Genomic DNA, 25,126 nt, shown 5'->3' with positions numbered 1-25,126 from the left:
TTCTAAGTCTGGAATTGACGAACACCTGAAAAATAATAGTGGGTTAGGCCCACGAACAAGTCCTCTCTACTACGACCTAATCAGAGAATCGATAATCAAAACATCCCTAGCCAAACTCAACTATAGGGCGGTCTCAACTGTGTAGTCGGTATCTCTTGGAAAGATCGCACACGAGGTGATCCAGAGTCCCCCTTCTACCAGGGTACACACATCTCCTTACTCTAGCTACCCATCCAAATTCAGCAATATACGCCTTATACCTAACCATAGATCCCAAGACCTCAAGCACATATTATGGCTCTCATATATATATATATATATATATATATATATATATATACCATACAACCATTTAATCTCATCCACAATATATAAATCAAAGATATAATAAATACCACAGCCATAGATCATGTTTATAGATCACAAGGACATCAGTTCATATAATTAATAATATGAAATTAATTAAAGAGATATAACATTATCCCAAAATGATTTACAACTTTAATAATTAAATAAATCATTCATTAATATAATTACGTGTATTAAAATAAATACTACGTTACACAATGTATTAATTTAAATATCACTGTCAAACTATTAACATAGTGTCCAAAAGTGGTTATATTAATTATTCAAATAACACGTTACACGTTATTGTCCTATTGGTTATAATAATTTTAGGATAAAATATATATCAACAAATTAATATAATATATGATATAATTTTTACCAATATGTAACAATACAACTAGCCAATAAGAACTTAACCAAAAGCCAAATACCACTTACAATGTTAAAACAAATAAAAAACAAACAACAAAAATATGCTGCCTTAACAGGAAGTTTCGACCGACCGATACCCTACGATTGGTCGGCCAAAAGACCCACGTCAGTCGACCGATACACTCTATCGGTCGACCGAAACGTGTTGTCTGCTACATTGCAACTTCTGTTTTAGACCTGCAACTCCTCTGTTCGGGTCCCAAATCATTGTATCTAAGTCCCATATCATCACCAATATTATTTATGACAAAAATATACAAGCCCCAACAATTAAAACAAAGAATCATGCATTAATTTGAGAAATCAAGCAAGTATAAGCATGTATATATAAAATATGTATAACAGTTTACCCAATTCATAAAACCTCAATTTAAATCCATTTAATTCTCTATTTGAGTCCCCAAAATCTAGCATAAGATGTAAAGATTACAGATCCAAAGGGAAAGAGATAGAAAAGAGACTTGCCTTATGATTTTCAAATTGAAAATCAAATACACAATCCTCTGTAAAATCTCTATTCTTCCTCCTTAACTCCGGCAACTGTTTGTGCCTTCATTCCTCTTCTCCAGTCACCTCCTTCCTCTTATTTCTTCCTCTCTGGTCGTCTCCCTCTTTTTCTCTCTAAAACTCTCTCTATATGTCTGCATGAATAAGGTTTGTAATCGGTTGTAGACTTATACTTCATAGATATATAATACTCTAATCCTAATCCCAACCCAATTCTGACTTAAAAGAAAAGAAAAGGAAAAATATAATAATTATATTATTAACTATACACATATATACATATATACTAATATATATATATTAGTATTATGATTATCATTATTATTAATGATATATGGTTAATCAGATATATATATATATATATATATATATATATCAATATCAATATATATACAAATTAATAGCCATGGGTCATATCCATACCCATTTAGGCTTCTTATCCAAGTAGTTCATGTGACCCATTTGATTGGTCCATTACTCTATCCAAAACCATATCATTTTTAAATAAAAATAAAATAAACATATAATTATTAATTTCAAATTAGCACAAAATATTTAACAAATAATTAATTAAAATAAACAATTTAAACACATAATTAATTTAAACAAATTATTCAATTAAACATTTAACAATTAGCCATGTAATCAAATAATCAATTTAAAATGCAATAAAATAATTAAATAAATCCTGAAACTATCCTTTTAAAATTAGGGGTAATACAATAACACATCCAACCTTAAGAAATTCGGCACCCACTTGGTTGCAATATATATATATCCTATTTATCTTAGCAAAATAACAACCAAAAACATATATATATATATATATATATATATATATATATATATATAGATACACTTACTGTATATATATATATATATAACACAGCTAGCATTAAGAATTCGGCACCCACTTGGCTGCTACATATATATATATAACAACAAAAAACGTATATATATATATACACACACACACTTACTATATATATATATATATATATATATATATATATATATATATATAACACACCTAGCCATAAGAATTCGGCACCCACATGGTTGCCATATATATATATAACTTATTTATCATAGCAAATTAACAACCAGCAACATATATATATACACTTGTTATATGTATCTAAAACACCCAGCCATAAGATTTCAGCACCTATACTCATAAACCTCATACTATACTCATGTTTATATATGTACATATCTGCTATTTTTGCATTGTTATCCTCAATGCTCAACATGAATATAATTAAATTAATCTATAATTAACTCCCTAAATCATTTTCTGGATGAATCGTACACTGGAACAAGGAGGATAAATAGAACGAAGACTTGCCTTTAAATTTTTAGGTTGAAACTCTATGTCTTTCTTCTCCGATTTCCCTTGATGCTGGCGGCTTTTGGTCACTGTCATCTACCTCTGCTATTCTAAATATTGTCCACAACAACCTCCTCCTGTACCTCTTGGTCCGGCCTCACCACCCTTTTCCGTCTTCTCTCTCTTTCTTCCTCTTTCTCTCTTTCTTCTCTTTCTCCCTTTCTCTTTATTTTTTCCTTCTCTTTCGTGCCTCTTTCAATACCCAGATCTACAGTACCATTGCGTGATATATATATATATATATATATATATACTCCCTCCGTCCCAAAATATATGTCTATCTTTCCTTTTTGAGATGTCCCAAAATACATGCCCCTTTCCAAAATTAAATGTACTTTTTTTCATCACATTCCCAAACTACCCCTTTTCCATTTACTTGTTTTAGTTGTTTAGCACATTTCAAGGTTAAAAATAGAATTTCACTCATTGTCAACTACACTTCAATATAAAGTTGGAATCCCAATACATCCCAACTATTTTGGGACAGAGGGAGTATATAATAACTATCCTAAGTATAATATAACCCAAACTCTATAGACCCACTAAACTTAGCAACTAAAAAACAAAAATAATAACAAAAGTAATGACACGTCTGTCATTAAAAGTTAATAATTTAATAATACAAATAATAAATTTAAAAAAAATATCATAAAGATTACCTTAACATTAATGTGTGCATGTATACCTTTATATATATACACGTATATATTCATATATATATTTATTTGTTTATATATATATATAACACATTATTATAGTTGATATATATATATAACACTTTAATATATATATATATATATATATATATATATATATATATATATATATATCTGCCCATCCTTACAATTAACCAAAAAAAATAAAATAAAATAACATCAATGAAAATTTACACTACCTAAAGAAGTTCTACTAAATAATTAACATTTAAATAACAAATAAATAAACACTCCACAAGCAATTCAAATAGCCAAGTAAATAAAAATAAAATAAAATAAACACTAAATAAATAACATTTAAATGACAAACAAATAAAACCCTGAAATAAATGTACAAACAATTTAAATAGCCACAGAGACAAATAAAATGAAATAAAATAAATAAATAAAGCTTGAAAAATTTAGGGGTATTACAAGTAACCGGTTAGATGAATCATCTAACTGATCAATTGGTTCGGCAAATGCATGTTTATACGGGTAGGTCGTCTATCCGGTTAGATAGTTCAATATAACCGGTTAGTTGGTTATGTATTTGCACATTGACCCCAAATTTTAGTATAATTACCTAATTACCTTCAGAATTCAACCAAAATATAGAATGACCATAGAAAATCATAGTTTTACCGCTGATGAGTTTAGAAGCTATAATGAACGTAGTAAATGACTATTTTGCCATTTGGGTTATAAACCATTATTTGACCATGGTAAATGACTAGTATACCCTTATGGATTATAGAACTATTATAATGACGTGAAATAACCATAGTACCATTGCGTGACCTCGGGTTTGGGTAAAGACTCGGTTAATGATCCCGATAAGTGCTGAAAAGTATGCATTTAAACCCTTTAATCTTGAATGTTTTAGGACCTTATTCTATCTTATTTTTCTATTTTAGTCTAATTTCATGGATGTTATTTCCCTTTTCAGGCATTAGAATGATCACACTGTGATCATTCTAACTCTGCCATGATGGATCGATCCCTTTGTTCTTATCCTTAGAAAAATTTCCTATTCGATCGATCCAACTTTCCTTTGATCGATTGAACCATTTTGATCTTATCCTCACCTACTACTTTAGTCTTGTCATTACCCAAAAAGTGTGCCGCCATGGTTCGATCGATCTGAGCAACCATGTGATCGATCGAATTGCCTCAAGTTGCATGAAAAATAGAGTTCAAGCAAAATTAAAGGTGTGCTCATGGTGCAATCATTTGAGGTCCTAGTGCACGAGGTCTGACCATTGGGTGTGACAATTGAGCTACCTATATAAGGATTTTGTCCATTTTTAGTATAGAGGTTCATTAGAAAGAAAGGCATGGCTAGAGATTAGAGAGAGAAAAACATACAATTTGGGCAAAGTTCTTCCACTCATCTAGGGTTTCTACCAAGAACACAAGAGGATGAAGACGATTTCTACCATGGAGATAGCCCTTGAGGGTTGGATGACAACATCAATGAGTTGCTAACCCATTCTCTTGAGGCTAGAGATAGCCCTAAGCATGCCTCCTAAACTTTGATGTTTTGTAATTAATAGGGATTTGTGTTGTAATTTTTGTCTTGACATCTTATATATATATAAATATATCTTGTTTCTACAATGATTTATGTAATTTAATACTTAATTAATCATTTAATTTTATCAATATGTCTATGTATGCTAGAATGAATGTTCTTGTGTTTATCTCTAGATTTTATAACATTGATGCATGTCTATGTATGTTGATATTATGAATCTAGTGATGGTCAAGGCATGGTGCTTAAATGAATTACTCTTGTGGTTTATTTGATATTTCATACTTATTTCTTGATGGATTGTGCCACCTCCTAGTTTAATTAGTTTAATTTTCATGTCACTAGCTTAGTTGTAGTGTAATTGCCTTACTTTCTTAGATAGGTTGATAATCCATTATTGTTGTTTGATGTTCCATGCTTATGAATGCAAGTGGTATTTTTCTCTAATTTAATGAGTGTGCATTAATTGTGGGCTTATGGAATGATTAATGGCTTAATTTGATATGTTGTGTGATTTACTAGATTGACTAGACAATGTATGCTTACTTGGCCATCCATGCTTGATATTTTAATTAATGGCACACATTTTAATTTACAACACACAATCCCCCAAATCCATTAAATATTTAATGTCTAGGAAGGTAGTGTTTAGTAGTGAACTCTATGACCCAAGACTCCTCTCTCATATTCTCTATACCTCATTTATTTTAATTGTTTTACATTGCATTTCTTTAGTTTTAAGTGTAGTATAATTTGTAATACCCTCGATTTTAGAGCCACGGGTGATCAAGTCCGAGCACAAATCCAAGGGATACCAAACAATTAATATGTAATCAAGCAAGAGTATAAACGAATTAAAAATAAAATAATACAATGAAAATAATTCTAAATATAAAAATCCTCCAAAATAATAGATTAATATAATTTAATCTTTTCAATCCTTACAACGCAGGAATCCATCCAGTGGACCCCTAATAATCCCAATTGAAAAATAAATTACAGAACCAACATCCAAACTATAATATTAAAGGAAATCCTACGTAGTCAGAAGAGTGAATGACTGTATCTGCTTCATCACTTTCAAGCTCTAACCCTGGAAGTGAAGAACATCTGAAAAATAAGAGTGGGTCAGGCCCACATGCAAGTTCCATCGTACTACAATCAATACATAAACTCGATACGCAGATACATCCTAGATAGCTCGGTAATAACTAAAATAGTTTATATAGATATATCCACACTAAGGGACATTCACTGGACTACATAGGGGGTTTCAACCTGTTTAGAAGGCAACATGCAAAACGCACCTAAGTGGGATGAGTACCTAAGCCTAACAGGGTATACTTCAACCTATCATAGCCAGCTACGCATCCACTGCATATACGCTCCCTAACCATCGACTCTGAGACTCAAGCTCATATTGCGGTACCATAATTATGTATATAAATTCCATCCAAATATAATGTTGTATCGGTCAACTGTTCGTCGCCAAAACACAACATATAATTAGGATTTAAATGTTTTAATTAAATCCCTATCCTTCCTAATGCAGAAAAAGTAAAACAAACATCCGATATGCCGTTCAATTATCGTAATTGATAGGACAATGCATCCATGTAGGATTTAACTGTTTGAGTTAATCCATTTCGTATGTATAAAGGGGTAGGACTTAGCGTTCCGATCTAATCCATCCCTAATATGCCACCGTCCCATACCGGTGCATATAATGCATATGATCCATAAATGATGTAGAATCATTCGAACATCAAATCCATCTAAAGCCACACATAATAGAAATCAAATATAGACAAGATCCTATTATACATCTAGTATATGATTATAATCATAAAACCTCCGTTTAAATTGCTAAAGTAATAATAAACAATTCAAACTATCCATATCCACATAATTGACAAAATAGAAATTAAAACAGTTCATCAATTAACATCCATATCATAGTATAATGATATTCAGAATTATAAACTAAGCGCATTATACTATAATTACCAAAAAATACTTTCAAACTAATCCATTTAATTTGCCAAATCAAAACTAGCAAATAAATCCTCCTTTAATCCTTGACGGCATGCCAATTTCTATTTAAATTTCACGACGTCCATTTAATCCTTAACTATAAAACATGTGCAAGACATAATGACACTCAGAAGTCTAAACTGCACATCATATAAAACCCCAATGGTGTTTTATACTAATCTATTTAAATTGGTTAAAACAAAATCAGCGAGTAAAACTTCTTCAACTCCTGACAGCACGTAAATTAATATCTAAATTTCATAACATCCCTTCCCAGATCATACACCCACATTCTTGGGCCTTAATTATGTGAAATATATCTTTGATATGAAATCCCAAAAATATCTTTCATTTCAGTCCATTCAATTGGTTAAACAACCTAGAAACTAAGTCTTCCTCCTTCCTGGACAACATGCACATTAATCTTTAAAAATTCATGATGTTTTTTAATGTTAGCACACTAGCATATACTAACTATTTTCAATTTTTAACAGGTTAATTTTACACATTTAAAACCCCACCTCACTTTCCAGAAATTGCATTTAAGCCACTGGAACCCAAAAACCTTCCGAAAAACCCCCGTAGGAGTGAACAAACAAGGGAGCTGGCTCCCCTATCATGGGAGCCGGATCTTAAGCTTCTAAATTCGGCTCTCCCACATGGAGAGACAAATCTCTCACCTAGGGAGCCGGCTCCCTCCCTTAGGGAGCCGGCTCTTTCCCTGAGAGCCTCTCTTTGCTTCGTCCGTTCGTCTTCTTCGCTTCCGGCGAAGTTTCTAGTCTCTGTCCCAATTGTTTTTAAACTTCTTAGGGTCCGATTTAAATCCAAACAGTCCTAGAAACTCCTCACATTCCCTTATGATTTAATTTACCAAAGTTTAAAACCAAATCGAAACAGTTTATGCAAGAGAAACAATTGCAATTGCAGAACATAAAACAGTTATTAGTATATCTATCATGCATAAATATCCATTTTAAAATTAAATTAGATTCCTGGAGACTATATAGAATGCACAGAACACAAGTTTATAGGAAGGAGATAGAATGAAACTTGTCTTTAGGTTTCGGTTTGAAACCTTTCAACGTCGTCTCTAAATTCTCCAACGACTGTTGACTACCGGTAAACCTCCTACTGCTCGGTTTCAATCCCACAACCTATCTATTCCTTCCTCATTGATACGACCTTTAGTCCACAACTGAAATCCTAACTGGTTCTCTCAGATTCCCTCTGTGTTTTTTCCCTTAAACCCTCTCTGTTTCTCTTTACCTCCAGTTACGGGAAAAGGGTTCTAAAAACCCTTGCAGGCACAAAGCTTATATATTTATAGGCTTCCATAAAACCTAAACCTAATTCTAACCTAATCACAAGTCGGCTAAACTAATTACATAAAATAAAACCCTAAACTATTTACGACACATACCAATTATAAAACAATTAAGTCACCCAAGCCATTTAAAAAATGTCAATTAAAACACCAATTAATCAAATCATTAAATAAATAACAATTAAACCATTAACTTAAAATAAATAAACAATTACAATTAAACACATAGCTAGATAAAACACATTTAAATACACATAAAACAAATAATTAATTAATTAATTAAAATGCACATAAAACAAATAATTAAATTCCTATTATATCCTCTTGAGAATCAGGGGTATTACATTTTTCCCCCGTAACAAAAGGAATTTCATCCTCAGAATTCATGAAACTCTAAATTCTTTTATTGCAAATTCATTTCCGTTCCGTTGTGGACCCTGCCTCTGTATATGGGCTCCACTGAATTCCCAATCCTTATAGAAAATTTATAGTTTCGTTATTTAAGGAACACCAAAACTACACATAAGTTGTATTGCATAATCATTCATCCGTACCCAATATCTATATCAGGGTGCCAATCCATAGTCCTCTAAGTGCCGTAGAATATACGCACAAAATTCCTATGCATTTAGCGCTTAACAAGTTGGTAACGCTAAAGTATAGGCAACCGCCTAAATCGATTAACAAAATACATGAAAAGTCAGTGTAGTACGTAAAACTGACCTTCCTCAAAACACATTGCTTCCTATATGGAAGACATCTCAAATAACCATTTCTTGATAGAAAACTCTAATGGAGGAATTCAACTATTTACAAAATCCGACTGCTGCCTCCAAATCGTGCACAATTCTCTATAAAAGAGAGTATTTCTCTCTGATGTATCCTTAAATAAAGTCAAGGTCTTATTATATAATCTCACTGCCATGCCAGACCAACAAGTTAGAGATCTGTACTTCATACTATCCAAAACCTGAAACGGTGTTACACTAACCTCCTTGTGCCAAAAGTGAAGTAACACTTTCAATTACCCATGCAAACCTAGGATATATATCCTAAGTATATTGTCCATGATCAAAGATAATGTCTCGACCAAATCTCCCATCTAGAGATGCGAAGTATAGTTGTTGTTCCAACACCTTCAAAAAATTCCTTTGATATAGCACCTTGTATCCACTATAATGAATAACCATATGCTATAACTCCGTTAGCAGTGCAATGTAGAACTGACATGAAACGCCAAGGTAAACACCACCAAAGTGATGTCCACAAGCGAACTTACTCTATCCACTACTCTTAATCCATATATAATTAAAATTCCAACCAATGTTGGTAATTTCACTTATCCATCCACTCCTGATTAGTCCTACTCCCATTTTGATATAGGAAGTAGCTAAAACCTCCATTGATATCCAAGTATCAATTTTCCACCTTGCTAATAGGTGATACACTTGGAGACAATTATGTACATATCCCTCTCCGTACCGACTCACCAAAACGAACCTGGTATGTCGTGATGCAACTCATAACCATCTGACTGCACCATAAATTTTATAAATGTTACATCTCAGTTACTCGGACCTTCTTAGCATCATTAAGACAAACCACTAGTCCTCCTTCAGTACCCTAAGCTCATCTGAGTAAGGTACCACCTACTGTAGGGTCAGCTCCGATATTCTAAGTTGACCACTTTAATTGCCTTGGTTACAGCAAATGTTAGTTTTACACATGCTAAAACTCAACTGATTGTACAATAACCACCGAAGGTTCAATTACCATATCAGTTGATAAGATTATCCTCCTCCTTATTACTTCCACTAGACGAAACTTAATGCAACGTGTGAATCACCACATCTATCCATCTAAGCCATCTCGTGATCTGTGCTATTTGTATGAACTGATATCTTACCAGTTCCAAAATAGACAAAGGGAAGCTGATTTAATTTTATCAGTCAAATATCCCAACCAGAATCCTAACCCTTGTATAGAATCAGCAATCTCTCATCTAAATCCATGGAAACTACTCTGTCATTCCCACTCTAGTATGAGAAATGGCTGCAGGGATCTAGTGACCTCTAATAGTCCATCTAGATTATCTACTAGATATCAGACTTTGAGACAAAATTACTATGTCCCTTCTCCTGCCTGTCCTTTAAACATCTGCTTCATTCTATGAAACTTCATGTTTCCACCAGAATAAAGAAAGAACTAAGAGTTGTGAACCTCAGTCCTTACATCCTCCTTCCAATTTGTCTACAGAAAGTACCGTTAGTCCGGTACCACCAGCTTTCATCTGCACCCATTATTTAATTTGGAGCATCGTCAAAAGCTAACTCTGCAACGAAATCCATAAATTCTGATTCGTGATAAACTTACCGATATAAAAAGTCAACCGATAATTCTATTTATCAAAAGTCAACTAACTACAACTTTCCCACATACCTTGTGCACCACTTCTTTATTTAGATGTTCGGTCTCACCTTTATATCCTTGACATCCTACTTCTTTAACACAAGTAAGTGTCTAAGAGACTTCCTATCTAACTACGAAAAATATGGAATCTTTCCATCCTCCAAATAGTCAACAATTTCCTAGCAACAACTATTTGTTGCGAACTGTGACCTAAAAATTTTTTTCCATATTATTTGTGCAAATGAAGAGACTTTACTTCCTCTTCGCTATGCAACTCCGACAACTCCTCCTAATGACACCCCCTCATGGACAAAATTCTTGGTTAAGAATAGACTGATGACTAGTTAGTTCATCTACTATCCTCAGTCGGTGTCATTCCCATATGTACTCAAACCAGTACAAAATCCTCCTGCTGACTTGGGAACAACTTTTGAAATTTCTAAGAAGATGTTCAGCAAAGTCAGTGCCTCCGATAAATCATTGTGGCGTTAAAGTATATCAAACTAATCTAGATTATTTGACTCGTACTGCTACTTGAAAACATACCATAATTGCGCATGTCTAGGTTCAATAGATTGGCTAAAGTTATGTATACTTACCTAATCCTATGACCACATACTCAAAATCCTAGCATAATTAACGCAATTCCTCCAAAATGGTAGTTGGCTGATCACACACTTGTGTTCCCAACTAAACCACATTTCCAATCCTGAATAATTGACGAAAAATTAAACACATAAGTTACACACAATAAAATAAAATATAACCCTACTTAAAACATCGTTCTTTCGAGAAAAGAAAGTCTATTTTGGAATCAACCTTACCAGATTGGTTCACAATTTCCTTTTATAGTTTCACAGGTAATCATCCAACCTTAAAACATATTCCTTAAACATAGCTTAAAAATAAAATCCATTTGCCTAAGCAAATGGCAAAGGCTTAACCCTTATCCTCCTTATACGCGGAATAGAAACTATCTAATGTAGCTTTATCAAGCAACTTAGAATGTCACAACCTAATCCCCATACCCTCCAGAACGTGATATAAAATCATTGCTTCATTCCGATAAGAACTTCATCCAATTCCTAAACTCCTGAAGAGTTCTTTTTTATTCACCTATAAAGGTAAAATAAAAGTTGAACTATATGTAGGTTGATCCACACCAACTCTACTAGTAACATTCACTATATTACTAGTGAATAAGATCACCATCGTGCGATCCGTAATCTTCAAGATTCAATACCCTCTTTCTTGGGTATGTTGAAATCTCCTCCACTAGAATCCTCTTCGGACTCCTATTCCTCGTTTGTCTCCTTTATGAGAACAACTGACGTCGTGTTAGTCCCATCATGCAGTGACCTAAAACACACTCCTAAATCCTTCATTGGCTTATACTTTTAAAAGTAGCACCAAATGGAACTAAACCTTCAATCCCAAGTTCTGCTTCTGACAAAGAACTTGATAACGTACTCCTTTACTCCTCTAGGTCTGTATCGCTTTCGCCTTGGACCCCATCCTCCTCCTAGTGTCAACCATTCCATAACTATGAAATATAATTGACATCTACTCCTCCTAACGAACTATAAATAGAGTACAACGAATCCTAATATGGCTCGAAGTTTTAAGAGACGTAACGCGGAAGTCATATAACGAAAGACACTCTTAAGGACACTAGAACTTAAAGTGCTTTGACACCAACTGTGATACCCCTCAATTCTAGAGCTACGAGTGATCCGAGGGATACCAAACAACTAATATGTAATCAAGCAAGAGTATAAACGAATTAAAAATAAAATAATACGCTGAAAAGAATTCTAAATATAAAAATCCTCCAAAATAATAGATTAATATAATTTAATCTTTTCAATCCATACAACTCGAGAATCCATTCAGTGGACCCCTAACAATCCCAATTGAAAAATAAATTACAAAACCAACATCCAAACTATAATATAAAAAGAAATCCTATGTATTTGAAAGAGTGAATGACTGTATCTGCTTCATCTCGTTCAAGCTCTAACCCTGGAAGTAACGAACACTTGAAAAATAAGAGTGGGTCAAGCCCACACACAAGTTCCATCCTACTACAATCCATACATAAACCCGATACGCAGATACATCCTAGATAGCTCGGCAATAACTAAAATAGTCCACATAGATATATCCACACTAAGGGACATTCACTGGATTACATAGGTGGTTTCAACCTGATTAGAAGGCAACATGCAAAACGCACCTGAGTGGGCATGAGTACCTAAGCCTAACAGGGTATACCTCAACCTATCATAGCCAGCTACGCATCCACTGCATATACACTCCCTAACCGTCGACTCTGAGACTCAAGCTCATATCGCGGTACCATAATTATATATATAAATTCCAACCAAATATAATGTTGTACCGGTCAACTGTTCGTCGCCAAAACACAACATATAATTAGGATTTAAATGTTTTAATTAAATCTCTATCCTTCCTAATGCAGAAAAAGTAAAACAAACATCCGATATGTCGTTCAACTGTTTTAGTTGACAGGACAATGCATCCATGTAGGATTTAACTGTTTGAGTTAATCCATTCTGTATGTATGAAGGGGTAGGACTTAGCGTTCTGATCTAATCCATCCCTAATATGCCACCGTCCCATACCGGTGCATATAATACATATGATTCATAAATGATGCAGAATCATTCGAACATCAAATCCATCCAAAGCCACATATAATAGAAATCAAATATAAACAAGATCCGATTATGCATAAAGTATATGATTATAATCATAGAACCTCCGTTTAAATTACTAAAGTAATAATAAACAATTCAAACTATCCATATCCGCTTAATTGACAGAACAGAAATTAAAATAGTTCATCAATTAACATCCATAGCATGGTATAATGATATTCAGAATTATAAACTGAGCGCATTATACTATAATTACCAAAAAATACTTTCATACTAATCCATTTAATTTACCAAATCAAAACCAGCAAATAAATCCTCCTTCAATCCTTGACGGCATGCCAATTTCTATTTAAATTTTATGACTTCCATTTAATCCTTAACTATAAAACCTATGCAAGACATAACAACACTCAGAAGTCTAAACTACACATCATATAAAACCCCAATGGTGTTTTATACTAATCCATTTAAATTGGTTAAAACAAAATTAGCGAGTAAAACTTCTTCAACTCCTGACAGCATGTAAATTAATATCTAAATTTCATGACGTCCCTTCCCCGATCATACACCCACATTCCTGGGCCTTAATTATGTAAAATATATCTTTGATATGAAATCCCAAAAATATCTTTCATTTCAGTCCATTCAATTGGTTAAACAACCTAGAAACTAAGTCTTCCTCCTTCCTGGACAGCATGCACAGTAATCATTAAAAATTCATGATGTCCCTTAATGTTAGCACACTAGCATATACTAACTATTTCCAGGTTTTAACAGGTTAATTTTACACATTTAAAACCCCACCTCACTTTCCAGAAACTGCATTTAAGCCCCTGGAACCCAAAAACCTTCCGAAAAACCCCCGTAGGAGTGAACCAACAAGGAGCTGGCTTTCTCCTTGAGAGCCCCTCTCTGCTTCGTCCGTTCGTCTTCTTAGCTTCTGGCGAAGTTTCTAATCTCTATCCCAATTGTTTTTAAACTTCTTAGGGTCCAATTTAAATCCAAACAGTCCTAGAAACTCCTCACATTCCCTTATGATTTAATTTACCGAAGTTTAAAACCAAATCAGAACAGTTTATACAAGAGAAACAATTTCAGTTATAGAACATAAAAATAGTTATCAGTCTATCTATCATGCATAAACATCCATTTTAAAATTAAATTAGATTCCTGGAGACTATATAGAATGCACAGAGTTTATAGGAAGGAGATAGAATGAAACTTGCCTTTAGGTTTCTGTTTGAAACTTTTTAACGTCGTCTCTAAATTCTCTGACGACTGTTGACTACCGGTAAACCTCCTACTGCTCAGTTTCAATCCCACAAGCTAACCATTCCTTCCTCCTTGGTACAACCTTTAGTCCATGACTGAAATCCTAACTGGTTCTCTCAGATTCCCTCTGTGTTTTTCTCCTTAAACCCTCTCTGTTTCTCTCTACCTCCAGTTACGGGAAAAGGGTTCTAAAAACCCTTGCAGACACAAAGCTTATATATTTATAGGCTTCCATAAAACCTAAACCTAATTCCAACCTAATCACAAGTCGGCTAAACTAATTATATAAAATAAAATCTTAAACTATTTACGACACATACCAATTATAAAACAATTAAGTCACCCAAGCCATTTAAAAACACGTCAATTAAAACACTAATTAATCAAATCATTAAATAAATAACAATTAAACCATTAACTTAAAATAAATAAATAATTACAATTAAACACATTGCCAGATAAAACACATTTAAATACACATAAAACAAATAATCAATTAAAATACACATAAAACAAATAATTAAATTCCTATTATATCCTCTTAAGAATTAGGGGTATTATATAATTTAACCAACAAACTCTCTTTTGATCATTCGACCTACTAATCCAATATTGTGTCCAAGAATACCGCTCCTTTCCCTTGGGACGATCCCTACTTACTCTAGCTACATTAATAGTTAGTAGTGGTAGTGACATTCTATAAATTCAAACTTGGCCACACTTCACAACACCACATTTTGTGCTTTGGTTTGATGACACACCAAGTTTTGGCACCGTTGCTAGGGATTTGGCAATGCCGTATTTTGGAATGAATTAGGAATTAGTACTCTTTTGATCTTGTCTTTATTTTTATTTGAATTTGGGTTACTTATTGTGTTTGTTTTTGATTGGCTAGGTGTATTGAGTCAAGAGAAGTGAAGCAAAAGGATTCTAACGCAAAGAAGTAAGTTAAGCTAAGTAAAGCAAAAGCATAAAAAGCTAAAGCTAAAAAAAAAAAAAAAAAAAAAAAATGCAAAGCAAAGCAAGGCAAAGAAAAAAATTGAAAAATAATTTGAAGTTGCTTAAAGACCCTTTGTGAGCTTTTCTAACTCTATCTCTAGTTAAATCGTCGGCCCGCGTGGTGGCAAGTTTTAATTTCTTAGATAAATCGAGAGCCTGCGTAGAGGCAATTTATTTTTCATGCATATTGCTTAAAGCATGGGAGTATGGAATCAGTGTTTGTGGAGGTTTGTTGATTGATTTGTTGCGGAGGAGAAGTGCTTGCTATTTTCTTGTTGTTGACTTGTTGTTTGTTTTAATTGTGCATGCATGGTCGTAGATCACTGAATCCTATTATTGTCTCACTTAATTTGAATCTTGAATCCATTGTTCGTAACCCTAGGGGAAGGGGTAATTCTAGTGACTCCATTTCATCAACGGAGGAATAGAATAAGGATCATATGGAGGACATTCGTCACATAGACCAACAAGGAATCCTTCACCTATGATACCCTTCGATTCTAGAGTTATACGTGATCAAGTCCAAGTACAGATCCGAGAGATACCAAATAATTAAGTATGTAAATGAACACAGAATATAAAAGAAATAATAAGAAATAAATAATACCGCTAAAAAGAAACTAAATATTAAATCCTCAAACTTAATAATTAATCCTCCAAATGAATTTTCTAAAACCTTTAATTATCATTACAACTTGGGAATCCATCTAGTGGACCCCTAATGATATTCAACTGAACCAACTGAAAATAACTATAATATGAAACTAAAACATAATAAGAGTCCAATGTAGAACCGGAAGAATGATGTGGACTGTCTCTACTCAGCACGAACAAACTCTATGTCTGGAGCTGAAGAGCACATGAAAAATAATAATAGTGGGTCAGGCTCACGAATAGATTCTTTCTACGATAACCCAAACAGAGACCGGAGAAGCTATATAACTATAGTTAACCCATGCAATAGCTAAGTAATCCGTACATATATAGATACACACTAAAGGAACCTCACTAGACTATAAGGTTGTTTTAACCTGAATAGTAGGCAACATGCAAAATGCACATATAGTGGGCATGAGTACCTAGACTTACGAGGGAAACAACTATACTATATCTAACTACATATCCCTGCCAATATACATGTAACGACCCGAGTTTTTCAACCCAATGCGTCAGTGATGAACCGAGAGTTGATCTGAAAACAGATCCGCAATGCGAAAACGAAAGATGAAACCAAAGTCTATAGAGATAAAAATCATCCCCAAGACACTAATGTGACCTTCCATGAAGTCACGGAACTCAAAGAAAGCAAAAGTGGAAACAAAGGTCAAAACGGGCAAAATCAATTAACCAAGGGGCAAAATGGTCAATTGACAACAAAAGGAGAAAATTAACTCTAAACAAGTCAAATAAGGTGAATACAACCTAATCTAATCATTTCATAACATTCCAAGAGGTTCTAAGAACTTTAGACAAGAATCCCACGAAATGCCCAACCCAGTTTAAGCGAAAACTGATACCACTTCACTAAAACTTGAATAACTCCCGCTGTGATTAGAATCTGAGAATTTCATTGGTACCATTGGAAATCTGACTAAAAATCCATGAATTTAGGCTTAAGAATCACCCCATTTGGGTTAGAAATGAAGGAGATATGACCATTTGAAGTCGGAACAACAATGTTGAAACAAAGCTAAAGATGCTGGGGTAAAAAGACCAAAATAGATTTTTGGTCGACCAAAACTCATAGAGACTTTGCTGAAATCAAGTTTTTGAAGGTTGCATGGTTCGGTAGGCCAAAATAGGCCATCGGTCGACCGAATTGGAGTTTCAGTCGACCGAAACTCCTCGAAAAGCTGTTGGAAGACTTAGTAAATGCCCAAAACATTAAGGCTTAACCCCAAGCCTCAAAACCCATGATGATTTGGTTCAAAAACAAAGGTTTAAAGCTGGTTTTCATGGAGAGGTGAGTGTGTGGACATGTCAACAAGTGTAATATGAATATATGAATGTATTACAACAACTTATAGCTTTATACATGTCAATTACAAAGATTTCACATGCCAAATCCTCAAGTTTGGAAAAAAATGCATTTTCAAATAGAATGTGGTGGCTAATGAGTACAAGTGCAAAATTAAAAATGCTTTGCCCTTGGCCTACATATCAAATATATACATTTTGACATATAAAGCTAAAATTGGCATTTCAAGCCAACTTACACAAGAATTGAATCCTTCAAGTCCTCAAATCATCCAAGCGTAATGTGAATCCCAACTTTGATTCCTGTACCTGAAACATGCCCCAGTAACTTTGGGGTGAGCAACATAAAGCTACTCGTAGGAAATGAGCATGCATAAACTTAACATTTTACAATTGTTATCACCTTAAGGTGAAACATGTTAAAAGGTTCATGCCACCTAACGTCTATATCAAGGGTAAGACTCAGGGAGTATCCTAAGCTATCCTAGATCATTTTTAGCATAAATCACATCATTCATGCATTTCAAACCGCATAGAAACATACTATACAAAGCAACAAGATATAGATTCTCAAAGTTTTCAACTTGAAATCTAAGATACAAAAATGACAAAAGTGGGTCATGCCACCTAGCGTCTATGTTCCAAATGAATCTATAGGATCATTCCTAAGTTATATTTGAATATTTTAAGCATAATTTACTTAACAACATCAAATTTACAATGATTTATTAAAATCATATAGCATAGATGTACTTCACAACATCAAAATTTACAGTGATTGATTAAAATCATAAAGCATAGATGTACTTCACAACATCAAAATTTACAATGATTCATTAAAATCATAAAGCATAGATGTACTTAACAACATCAAAATCGCTAATAACCAAAATCACAAGTCACAATTAAACATGATTGTCAACTTGGAATTGAATGCGAAATCAAATAATGGAAGACTGGGACATCAAATCTTGGATAAAGCCAAGACCTATGGTTATTCCGGGCATTAACCCGCTGGGAATACCACCCTAAGTGTGCATAATAAATGGGGAGAACTCATACCTCCCGCACTAGAGCCAAACTCTAGCCATATCACTTGTAACAACAATGTTCCAAGACTCTAAAATAAATCAAATAAGTTCACAACTTATATATATAATTTATATAATGTACGAAATCACCTTCCATGCACAAGTAGGTTGAAACCACACAATCCATGCCTTAGAGTTTAAATTCTAAAATGGCATATATAATGTCAATTACAAAGTGTGCAATTCATTACACAAGGCGACAATATATTCCATAAAGAAAACATGTTCTCATGAATATAAATATAACAACAATGTTATCCAATGCTCAAAACACAACCAAGTGAATACACAATAAGTCCAAGTCTATGATTTGGATATAGAAACAACTTCTAAAACACAAATAGATCCATGGAGCCATTAGATAAAATTTAATTAAACAAAATAATTAAATTCTCTAAATTTCAAATCAAATTCAAATAACCTTTAATTAATATATGTTAAACAACATAGCAAGCACATTACATATATCAGAACGAAAACTTAATTAGGCCATGTAACAATAAGGTAGAATTTAATTAAATCATGATAACTAAATCTCTAATTTCTAAAACAACACCAAATGGTCCCAAATTAATATATGCTAGTGTACAAGTCATACTCATCACAAATATCAAGTTAAAAACTTAACAAAGCCAATGGAACCATTAAATAGATTTTAATTAATCAATTTAATTAAAATCTCTAGATTTTCATACTTATCCAAATGCTCTCAAATTAAAGTATGTTAAAGAACATGCCAAAACTTAATTTAAAAGCATATCACAAGTTATTTCCATGTAAGGTACGGGCATGAGAATTAAACTTTCACCAAGAAAAATTATTAAATAAAAGTTGTAATATTTTATTAAATACTCCAATTTTAATCTATATTAACAAACCAAAGCCTAATTTACTAGCATGCCACAATTTAATTCTAAGTTGTTGATTATCATCATGTGAATTAAATCTTAAATATAGAAATTTATTTAAATTAAATTATAGATTATGAACAAAAGCATGCATACAAGTTGTATACTCATGGGAAACACTCAATACAACATATACAAAATCCTAAAACATCCCGTACCTCCATTTGAGATGAAATCTCAAATCCCCACTGTAATGAAAGTGCTCTGAATCCGACGAAACTTCAGGGTTTTGTTAGGGACAACATGGTGAACAAGAATCCTAAGGAAGCCCCATCAAAATGACAAGTTGACTTCAAACCTGAACTCAAGAAATGGACAAAAATGGTTTCTAATAAGGGGGAAAGGTAGAGCATGACAAGGCGAACAATAAACGTTAAGGCCGAAGACTTTTCACCAAGGAAAAGTGGTTCAAAGGAGGAGAGAGAAGGTGGCAGCCCCATGGTCTTCCATGTCTGCCGGCCAAGAGGGGAGGAAGAAGGGAAAATCTGACTTTTCTTCTTTAAGTCCCCTATTTATAGAAAAACCCTAAAAGTGTCCAGAACGGGCCCTACCGAGTCCGGAAAAGTGGAATTTGAGCAGACGCGCACAAACGGCAAAACTCCATGAATGAAAAAGAACTGAAATGAGAAAATATGAACAACAGAAGAAATGGCGTCAAAAACCAAGTCCCGAGCAGAGAGATATGCCCTGAACAAGTTTGGCGGCAACCGGGGCCAGAAACCCTGAAACTGGAGAAAAAAGATGAGAAGGAAATTCTATAAGTACACGACTCAACGAAAAGTGAAAATGAATCCCGTACGAGGATTCAGGCTCAAAACGAGGCATTTTGCAATAACTTTCATTAATTGCACAATGGCTCCTACAAAAAGTGAAAACTACAAAACTGCCCCAGAATGAAAATATCTTCCAAAAGATATTTTCTTAGATACCCTTGAAATAAAATATCTTCAAAAGATATTTATGAAAAACACTCCAAGAAAAGAAAAAGATTATGAAGAATTATGCATCCATGCCCCTATAGACACCGAGAGCAACCAGAGTACTTTGTTGCAAAAGTAAAGATACGTATTTCGTGGAAATCACTTAGAATGAAGACACGTGAAGTCAAAAACCAACTCCGAACACAAGAAGTGTGGTTACACGAACAAAGTGACAAACGGGGAAAAGATGAAATAGAGAAAAGGACGAAATAGGGAAAATGACAAAAAATGAATAGTGTCCGAAAAGTGAAAATATGGAAATGACTCGATCCTCTAAGGAAGATGTCAATCCCAATAAAAGAGTCTCAGAAACTATTTTTGAGCACTCAAGATGATACTATTTGACGAGAAATTGAGCTTAGAAAGGAAAAGAACAACGGAAAAAAAAATATCCGTGAAAATCTGAGAAAAAAGGAAAGGAAGGAAAATGACCGGGTCATTATAATATGCACCCTAACTATGATCTTGAGACTCAAGCTCATATAATGGCATATGTCTATATATATATATATATATCCAATCTAAATTAATCCACTATGTATTATCCAACTGGTTCAGTTGACTTGACACAAATATAAGTAGGACTTAATATTTTAGTTAACCCGTTCCTTTATAAAATAGGTAGGACTTAACTGATAAGTTAATCCATCCCTAGAGTGCCACCATCCCATACTGGTGCACTAAATCCACAGAATCCAACAGTTGATGTAACAATTTCAAAAGTACATTAAATATTCCAGAGTTAAACATAATAATATTATATCATGCTATTACAAAATAGGAATAGGTTATAATTTATTTAAGCTTCCTACATCACATATCCTACACATATTGAATCTCTTAAACAGATTAATACTTTACTATACAATCACTTAAGTATTCTCCATATACCATTCATGCTATACATTTAATCTTAATTGTTAGAACAAATTAAAAGATTAAATCCATTCGTTTGTTTAAAACATTCAAATAGCAAACATTATTATGATCGAGTCTATTTAAATTTATTTAAACCCAAACCTAAGTCCCTATTTGATGTTTAAGTATCTTCAATTCCAAAAAAAAGTCACACTATGCTGTTTACGAAACTTCTCCAGGTAATGCTTGAGCTTTTATCCTAAATGCTCGAGCACCCTACTTCAGGCTCGTGCTTTTTATCCCAGTTGCTCGAGCTTTCCTTCTCAGGCTCGAGCTTTACATCCAATTGATCGAGCTTCACAACCAATTGCTTGAGTTTTTCCTTACCAGGCTCGAGCTTTTCCCCCAAGGCTCGAGCAATGTAATAGCGGTCCGAACACTGTTACACGAATCAACCCAGAATTTCTCTGTGCATTCATTCTTTATTTGTTTCAGGAATCCTAGGCATGTTTTTATGCTCAATCGATATACAAATATGAAATACATTATGTACAACATGAAACAAAACATAAAGTAATCCAATCAAATCTTAAATTTATCAATTTATACCCAAGAACAAACATAAACAAAATAATTAAAAAACCTAGTTCTAGATTATTTGAAACATGGATTCCAATTTTAATTATCCTTTAAACATCCCTAAAGTTATACTAGAGATATATAGATCACATATCTAAGAGAGAAGTGTAGAACAAAGAACTTGCCTTTAGGATTTGCTAAAACCCTAGCCTCCTTCTTCTTCTTCTTCCTCTTCCTCCTTCTTTATTTCTCTCTCTCTAAAATATACGTGATATAATTCTAACCCCTTTTTCTAACCCTATAGTTGTATATTTATAGGGTACATATTCACCTTATTCCTTTTCCCAATCCACATCGAATTCATAAAGAAAATAATAATAAATTTTAAAACACTAAAAAGGTAACTAAGAATATAAGTTACGTATAATCTATGTATATTATTTTTATCTAAATAAAATAAATACACTAAATTATCTCCAAAGGACTTTCCTTAAATATACATACATATATATATATATATATATATTATTTAATTATATATATATATACATATACACTATCCATGGGTAATTATCCGTACCCATTAAACCCCTTATCCAAGTAGTTCATGGAACCCAATTGGTTGGCCCATGCCTACTATCCATGACCATTAAAATAAAATGAAATAAAATAAAATAAAACAACCATTTAAAACATTTAATTCCTAACATTATTTTTATAAAAAAATACCTAACATTTAAATAAACAATTACACATCAAAACTTAACATTTCAGTAAACAAATACACATCATTAAACAGGTATTTCATATAAATAAATAATCAATTAATTAATATAAACAATTAACAAATAGCCAAGAAATCAATTAAAGAATCAAAAACACAATGAAAACAATTAATAAAATACCGAGACTATTCTTTTTAAAATTAGGGGTATTACATTCTTCTCCCCTAAGAAAAGGAATTTCGTCCTTAGAATTCACCCTTACCTTCATCCATTATGTCTAGAAAGGTTGAGCGAATGACGTCCTCCCGTTCCCAAGTAGATTCAGCCTCATTGTGATCACTCTACCGGACACGTACCAAAGGAATGACCTTATTACAAAGAATCTGATCCCTATGGTCGACAATACGATAGGGTGGTTACACATAAGTTGCATCCAGTTGTAACTTAATCTCACCAACATCAATATGCTGATAACGATCTTCATCACGAAAAAATTTCTGCAATATAGAAACATGGAACACATTATGGACATGATCTAAATGGTCTGGAAGTGTTAAGTGATAAGCCACCGCTCCAATTCGATCCGCAATCATAAAAGGACCGATAAAACGTGGTGACAACTTCCCTTTGTTTCCAAAGCACGTTACTCCTTTTATAGGAGACACCTTGAGTAAAACCTGATCGCCCACCTGAAATTCCAAAGGACAAGTACGACAGTCTACATAACTCTTCTACCTACTCTAGGCAGTGCGCATTCGATCCTTAATAAGAGCAATCTTTTCAGAGGTATCCTTAATGAACTCAGGACCTAAAAATCTGCTCTTACCTACCTCCATCCAATAAACAGGAGACAAGGTTGGCCATATAAAGCCTCAAACGGTGCCATACCAATAGTCTTCTGAAAGCTATTGTTATATGCAAACTCCACAAGTGGCAAATAGTCCTCCCAATGACCCTTAAAGTCAATGACACAAGAACAAAGCATATCCTCCATTATCTGATTAACCCTCTTGGTCTATCCATCAATCTGAGGATGGTAAGCAGTGCTAAGATGCAACTCTATACCCAAAGCCTGCTGAAACCTCTTCCAAAATCCTGACACAAAGCTCGAATCTTTGTCCGATATAATAGCTAACAGAATGCCATATAACTTTACAATCTCTGTAATGTAAAGTCGCCCCAATTGTTTCGAAGTGAAATCAGTGTGAATAGGCAAGAATGAGATGATTTATTTAACCTATCAATAATGACCCAAATGGAATTGTGATCCTTAAATGAATTAGGCAATCCCTCTACAAAATCAATAGAAATGCTCTCCCATTTCCACTTTGGTATAAGTAGTGGCTGTAGAGAACCTGCCAGCCGCTAATGATCAATTTTGACCATCTGACAAGTACTACATTGAGAAACAAAAATAGCAATGTCCTTCTTCATACCTACCTACCAAAACTGTCGCTTCATATCCTGATATATTTTATCTCCTCCTGGATGAACAGAAAACTCAAAGTGATGAGTCTTAGTCATCACATCCTTCCTTAAATCGTTAGCAGAAGGTACTACTAAACGCCCCTTGTACCTCAAGTCTCTATTAGTCCTAATATAATAAAATAGAACCTCCCTAGAAGCTATCTCTGCAACTTTGTCAATGCACTGCAGAGCTGTGAGTTATGCCTTCAATACCTTATGAATGATCGAAGGTGTAACTACCATGCATGCCATAAAAGCATCAAACAACTCATCAATGGTCTTCAAAGCATTTCTTTTAGTAGCGAACACTGCACAAAGACTCCCAGAAGGTCGGCGACTAAGTGTATCTGCCACTACATTCGCTTTCCCTGGATGGTACTGTATAGAGAAATGATAGTCTTTCACAAACTCTAACCATCTGCGTTATCTCATATTCAGCTTCCGCTGAGTGAACAAATATTACAAACTCTTGTGATCAATAAATAATCTGAAAGATTTTCCCAACAAATAATGCCTCCAAATCCATAAGCAAAGACCACAGCTGCCAACTCCAAATCATGTGTTGGATAATTAAGCTCATAGGGCTTAAGCTTACGAGATCTATATGAAATTGGTCGCTCCTCCTCCATCAAAACACACCCGAGACCTTGTAAAGAAACATCTATGTAGACAAGATACTCTATCCCGCTCTGTGGAGTAGATAGAACTGGTGCATAAGTCAACTTATTCTTTAGCTCATCAAAAGCTTTCTTACAATGTTCATTTCATATAAACTGTACGCCCTTCTTAGTAAAATGAGTGAGTGGTCCCGCTATCTTCGAGAACCCCTGAATAAATCGACGATAACATCCTTCCAATCCCAGAAAACTCTGAATCTTTGTAGGTGAGGTAGGTTGTCTCCACTCCACCACTA

At 33.7% G+C, this 25,126-nt stretch overlaps 2 protein-coding genes across 2 annotated transcripts in view; both read right to left on the bottom strand.

Moving 5' to 3' along the window:
* The window catches only part of LOC132305013 (uncharacterized), a 37,669-nt gene extending 14,651 nt beyond the window's left edge, over positions 1–23,018 (bottom strand). Inside the window, exon 1 of the mRNA XM_059802698.1 lies at positions 23,009–23,018. Coding sequence (XP_059658681.1) covers positions 23,009–23,018 — 10 coding nt within the window. The remainder of the gene's footprint in view (positions 1–23,008) is intronic.
* Positions 23,019–23,162: 144 nt separating this feature from the next.
* LOC132305012 (uncharacterized) overlaps positions 23,163–25,126 on the bottom strand; it is a 56,311-nt gene continuing 54,347 nt past the window's right edge. Inside the window, exons 2-3 of the mRNA XM_059802697.1 lie at positions 24,427–24,581; positions 23,163–23,435 (exon numbers count right to left, since the gene is read on the bottom strand). Of these exons, the coding sequence (XP_059658680.1) occupies positions 23,163–23,435; positions 24,427–24,581 (428 nt within the window). The remainder of the gene's footprint in view (positions 23,436–24,426; positions 24,582–25,126) is intronic.

Source organism: Cornus florida, unplaced genomic scaffold (genome assembly GCF_030987335.1).
Source record: "Cornus florida cultivar Cherokee Brave unplaced genomic scaffold, ASM3098733v1 CherokeeBrave_3.0.0_Hap2_Chr04, whole genome shotgun sequence".
NCBI lineage: Eukaryota > Viridiplantae > Streptophyta > Magnoliopsida > Cornales > Cornaceae > Cornus > Cornus florida.
The sequence above is the reverse complement of the archived record's forward strand: the minus strand, read 5'-3'. Positions and strand labels throughout refer to the sequence as shown.